Source organism: Mus caroli, chromosome 14 (genome assembly GCF_900094665.2).
Source record: "Mus caroli chromosome 14, CAROLI_EIJ_v1.1, whole genome shotgun sequence".
NCBI lineage: Eukaryota > Metazoa > Chordata > Mammalia > Rodentia > Muridae > Mus > Mus caroli.
Window position 1 is genome coordinate 26,578,326 of NC_034583.1, and position 5,455 is coordinate 26,583,780.

Consider the following 5,455-nt stretch of genomic DNA (forward strand, 5'->3'; position numbering starts at 1 on the left):
GAAAAGAAAAGAAAAGAAAAGAAAAGAAAAGAAAAGAAAAGGAGAAGAGAAGACTGCAAGGCTGTCCTCAGCTGAGTAAAATACCAAACAACAAATTAAACATCCGCATCTTGAGTCCGTTCCTTCAGGAATAGTTTAACGTACACAGCACTACTGGAGTGAAGTAGCAGAGATGTTGCCCTTTCCTAATAACACTGCTAGTAAAGTAAGAGAGTTAATCAGACACAAACACAGCTGTAAGGTAGCATAAAGGGGCCCAGTGATAGAACTTCACTGACACACGATGGATGATTACTACCAACTAGGGCAGGCTTCTTAGAGGAGAAAATGAATGGGAAGGCATCACAGAACAAAGAGGGGCCCTAAAGCCCGAGGAAGCACGACACACATGCTACAACAGGTCAGTCACACCCAGGGAAGATAAGTGGCAAAGGAAATCATAAGCAGAAGACACAGCTTTATAAAACAGGCTATCACTATACCTCAATGGCCTTACCTGTAAGTAAAATTATATCGCCAAGAAACACTGTAAGTGCCCCAAACGCTGCAGTCCTCCACAGAACAACCCTCTTCTTAATTTCTGACTGATCAATAACTACAATCGTTGCTAATGGCACTTTAGAACCAGAATTTGGTCCAGATTTTATAGTTATTTCCTTCACATGACATGGGGTTAGCACCATGACTAAGCAGTTATACTTCTGATTTTTAGAATCACAATTTTTTATTAATGATATTTTTTTACTGTCCTTAAATTCAGACATGACCCTCTGGGGCACTGCTTCGGCTGCCTCTCTTATATTAGAGTCCATCCTCGGCTTCTTGGACACCTGATGGACTTCAGAAAGAGCTTTAGAATGGTGGGAATTATCTTTAGAGCACCAGCTCCTGTTAGCAGTACTTTGATGGGAGCTACACAACTCATTTGGTGGCAGGTTTTCTTCATTACTGAAAAGTTCTTGAGAGCTTGGATTTTCAAGATTGTTCCCAGTGTTTGTGTGACTGTGACTGCTTTCTGGTTCAGGACAAACAGGACTAAAAAGTTCCAGGGAATACACTTGGCTTTGCTCATTTTCAGATTCTTCTTCGAAATCTCCACCAGGCTTACTAAAATCCCCTTCAGTTTGTCTGACTCCCTGACTTCCTGTCGGTTCTGCCTCCATGTTTACAGTCCTCTTATTTATACAGTCCTGACCTTTATCATTCCCTTGAGCTAGAAAAGCACGTTGGCTGGAGGTCAATACGTTGAGAAATTCAGCGTCAGTAGACAGTCTCTGGTCTGAGGCCTTCCTGACTGCTCCCTCAGATTGTGGCTCACACCATGTGTCAGAGGAGCAGCTCTCCTGACTCTGTCTTTCATGATGTCCTGTCGGCTCTGGCTTTGTCCCTGTACTCATCTGTTCAGTACAACAGCCCAGATCTAGTTTAGCTGCACACTTAAGGTCTAACACAAACAAATCTCTTTGGAAATTCCGAACGCAGGGATCTGACTGATTTTTAGACTGCTCATCTGTAATTTTCTTATTTTTACATTGAAGCTTTTGATATTTTTCTTCTTCAGGTAAATGCTGAGCTCCGTCCCCAAGCCCACACATTTGTCCACTAGTCATATCACTCAGGATAACCTGGGATTTCACACTCTGTGCTTCGGAAGCAGAATGTTTAAAGTCGTCTTCCACCTGAGCAGACCTCCTCACCGAAGTCGTCAAAAGGTCACCACTAAGAAGACCTGGAGGGCCAAGACCTTCAGGGACTTGACAATCTTCCAGATTTTTAAACTCCTGATCTCCAGTCTTCAGATACAAGGAATGCTGTTTATAGAAGAGTCGGACTTTTTCCCAAGCGTTGGCAGTGGACATTAAGGAAGCTGTTCCCTGTGATACTGTCATTTTCAGTGGAGCAACTGGAGCACCCCAAAAAATGTGAACTTGTGATCCTCGACTCATAATTTCTGATAAAAATAAAATTTCAAAATTAATGTATTAGTATATTCTCATATCTGCTAAAAACAAACTATTGATCACAAACATGCAGGTTGGTTATTCAACTATACAATTAATAAATAAGAAACTATAAGAAAATCAAATTAGTCACAAGAAAGTCTTCAGTTAAAGGCTGAGAAAAGGGTCAGTGAGGTGGCTCAGTAGGCAACGGCGCTTGACAGACAACCTGAGTTCAGTTCTGAAACCAGGACAGAAGGAGGGGAGTGACTCAAAGTCACCCTCTGACCTGTACACATGCCACAGCACACCACGGCCCACACTACCACATACAGCACACACACACACACAATAATGATAATACATTTAAAACTTAATTTTAATTTTAAAATACTCAGAGAAACAACGTAAGCATGAAACAAGCACATCTTTAGATCAATGTTCATTTCCCATGCTGTAAGTCCTGCCCTGTATAAAGAATAATTTAGTTTTAAAGAATAGGCATTATTTATTATTGTATTATATTACCTTTAAATAGCCATAGATTCTCTCCTCCTCTGAACTCAATTTCAAAACCAACATACAAGGCTCAAACTAAAAGGAAAGAACATGGGATTTGTTTGTTTGTTTGTTAAGTGAGGCTCTCTGTAAAATGTACAAGCACTTCAGTGTAATAATTGAAAATCACTGTTTCTATAGTTTCATTTTTTTCTTTATTTTCTTTATTCTATAGTTTTCATTTTATTCTTTATCTTATGAGTCAAGGCTGGCCCTGAGCTTACTACACATCCAAGATGTCCTAGAATCCTGAATCCTACCCTTCCCTCCAGCTCCCAGAGGCTGGGTTTACAAGGATACACTACTATTACTATGGCCAGCTCTATCTTTCTATGATACAAACAATTTTTCCTTTTTCTTATTCCGCCCTGCCTCATTCATTCGTTCATTCATTTCTTCCTCTCCCCTTCCCTCCCTCTCTTCTTTCTTTTTTTCTTTTTCCTATGGCACTCAAGATCAAACTCAAAGAGTTGTTCATGGAATATATAAACACATAAAAATAAGCTCATCATTTAAACTGTTTCTCCATTAACTATGGCACCTGGTATAAGTAAATCAATCCTATTGACTGGTAAAGAATCAAACAGATTGAAACATTACTTACTCTGACTACAAACTGGGCTGTGGCTGGAGGCTGAAAAGTGGTCTTGTTTTAAATCCATTACCATTAATTCCTAGCAATCCTGATCCCACTTAGGAGGCAGAGGCAGGCAAATATTTGAGTTCAAGGTCAGCCAAAGTGAGTTCCAGGACAGCCAAAGTTACACAGAGAAGCCCTGTCTCAAAAAACAAAAACAAAACAAAAAACCCACCCCAAAAAAGGACCATTTTGTCTATGGCATGAATGTATAAAGTTTTAAAAGCAAGGGGCTAGGGAGCTGCTTAGTCACTAAAGTTCCTGCCATGCAAGTATGAGGGCCTGAGCTGAGTCCCTGGCACCCATGGGCTAGAGAGATGCCTCAGCAGCTGGCATCCTGAGCTTGATCCTTGAGCCAATGTGTGGTAGTGTAAATGAGAAATGTCCTCCAAAGGCTACAGTTTTGAGCTCCTGTCCCCAGTCCATGGTGCTATTTGGGGCAATAAAACCTTGCTGGAAGAAGTGCTTTGAGAGTTTATAGCTATTTACTGTTCAGGAGCTGCTTATGCTTAGCACTTGTAGTTTAAGATGTGATCCTCCAATTCCCGAGGCCACACCTCTCCCAGACCATAAGACCAAATAAACTCTTCCTTTTATAAGCTGCCTTAGTCACGGTGGTTTATCTACAGCCACAGACAAGTTACTAACACAGCATGTGGAGGTGAAAGGAAAGAAATGACTGCAAAGTCGTCCTCTGGCCTCCACACAGGTGCCACGAAGGCACCCCCTCCCCATCCACACATGCATGCAAGAAATGTCTTTTTTAAAAATCTGAAGAGTGACTTCTGACTTACACACACACACACACACACACAGGCACATGTGTGCATTCATACACATACACATAAACACACAAAGTAAAACAACAAAGGTTGAAGCTGACCTTGGCAAGCAGTAATGGGACTGTGGTAAGGATACTCAGAAGGCAACAACTATATTGGTGAAGTTTCATTTTTAAGAGCTGGATATGGTTACAGGCATATTTGTTAAAATGTTCAAAAGCATTTAAAATTTAAAATACAGAAAAGAAAAGCATCAAGGATCAGGATTGCCTAGGTATACTAGCGTACATTTATAATCCAGTATTTAGGAAGCAAAAACAGCAAGGCTCATAAGTTTGAAGCCAGCCTGGGAATACAAAGCTAGACTCTGTCTCAAAGTGATCATAAAAGGCCTATATAGGATTGCTTTAAATACTTCTATGTTCAATTTTTATGATATCTGATTAATATGTATTATTTTCATAAAGCCAGTTCTTTTTTACTTGGTCATTCAGGCATTTCTTTCACAGTCTTCAAACAGAATATAGAGCAATTGTTCTATTGCTGATATTTACTAGGTGAGAACAGTGATAGCAGCTACTAAAATTTATCAGCTAAGGGCCTGGAGAGACGGCTCAGTGGTTAACAGTGCATAGTGCTCTTCCAGGGGAACCAAGCTTGGTTCCCAGCACCGATATCAGCGAGTTCACCACGTGCTAACTCCATAGGATCCTCCTAGGAATCCCATACCTTCTGGTGCATACACATACATGTACACTCACACACATACACACATACAAATAAAAATAAAAATTAATTTTTTTAAAAATGTGTTTAAGAAAAGTATTAGGGCTTAAAATAAATATACTACAACTTTCAAATAGCTAAAATGTATAGCAATAAAGTACTATAGAAACAAAGTTATAGCAATTTTAGGTATCATATCATAACTCATTGGAAACCAGAGAACTAAGCATTCTTATCACAACCACAAAGCCTACCTTCATTTAACCCTCATGAAAATAATCAAGTTTTTAAATTTTATATGTCATTATTAGATTCACCACAAGGAGGCTCCAAATAGCACTGCAAAAACCTTCAAAATGCTATCAAGAGGGAAAGAGAATACTTACATAGCAAATCAAGGCATAAAAGTAACCCACTCTCCTCTCATGGACCTTGGGGTATTCGTCTCTAATGGTTTCTTCCCCTTAGCCTAGAACCTGTTAAAGGAAAAAGCAAAGTTCTACATTGCTTCTTTGTCCCCTTCCTTCAGCCCACTTAAATTTGTCCTATTTCAACAATTTTGCCACAACACCTTCAATATGGAGAACCTTCCAACAGACGCATCCATCAAACGTCAATTTTCAGTCCTCACCTTATTGCCATTTGTAACTGTTTATCAACCCTTTCCTCAAACAGTCTACATTTTTAATTCTGTGAGATCACCAAAATAAAATTATTTGGGTTTTTTTTTTAAGATTTATTTATTTATTATATGTAAGTACACTGTAGCTGTCTTCAGACACACCAGAAGAGGGTGTCAGATCTCATTACGG

At 39.6% G+C, this 5,455-nt stretch overlaps 1 protein-coding gene across 8 annotated transcripts in view; it reads right to left on the bottom strand.

Annotated features, from left to right (window-relative positions):
- Positions 1-5,455, bottom strand: part of Shld2 (shieldin complex subunit 2) — a 72,950-nt gene that overhangs the window by 30,818 nt on the left and 36,677 nt on the right. For 3 of the 8 annotated variants that reach the window (XM_029468995.1, XM_029468996.1, XM_021182276.2), the window contains 3 exons: positions 5,030-5,119; positions 2,469-2,534; positions 497-1,951 (listed from right to left, as the gene is read on the bottom strand). In XM_029468995.1, coding sequence (XP_029324855.1) covers positions 497-1,946 — 1,450 coding nt within the window. In that variant the 5' untranslated portion in view covers positions 1,947-1,951; positions 2,469-2,534; positions 5,030-5,119. Of the gene's footprint in view, positions 1-496; positions 1,952-2,468; positions 2,535-3,102; positions 3,235-5,029; positions 5,120-5,455 lie in introns of those variants that run through there. The other 5 variants (XM_029468998.1, XM_021182273.2, XM_029468999.1 and 2 more) reach the window with 4 other exon arrangements.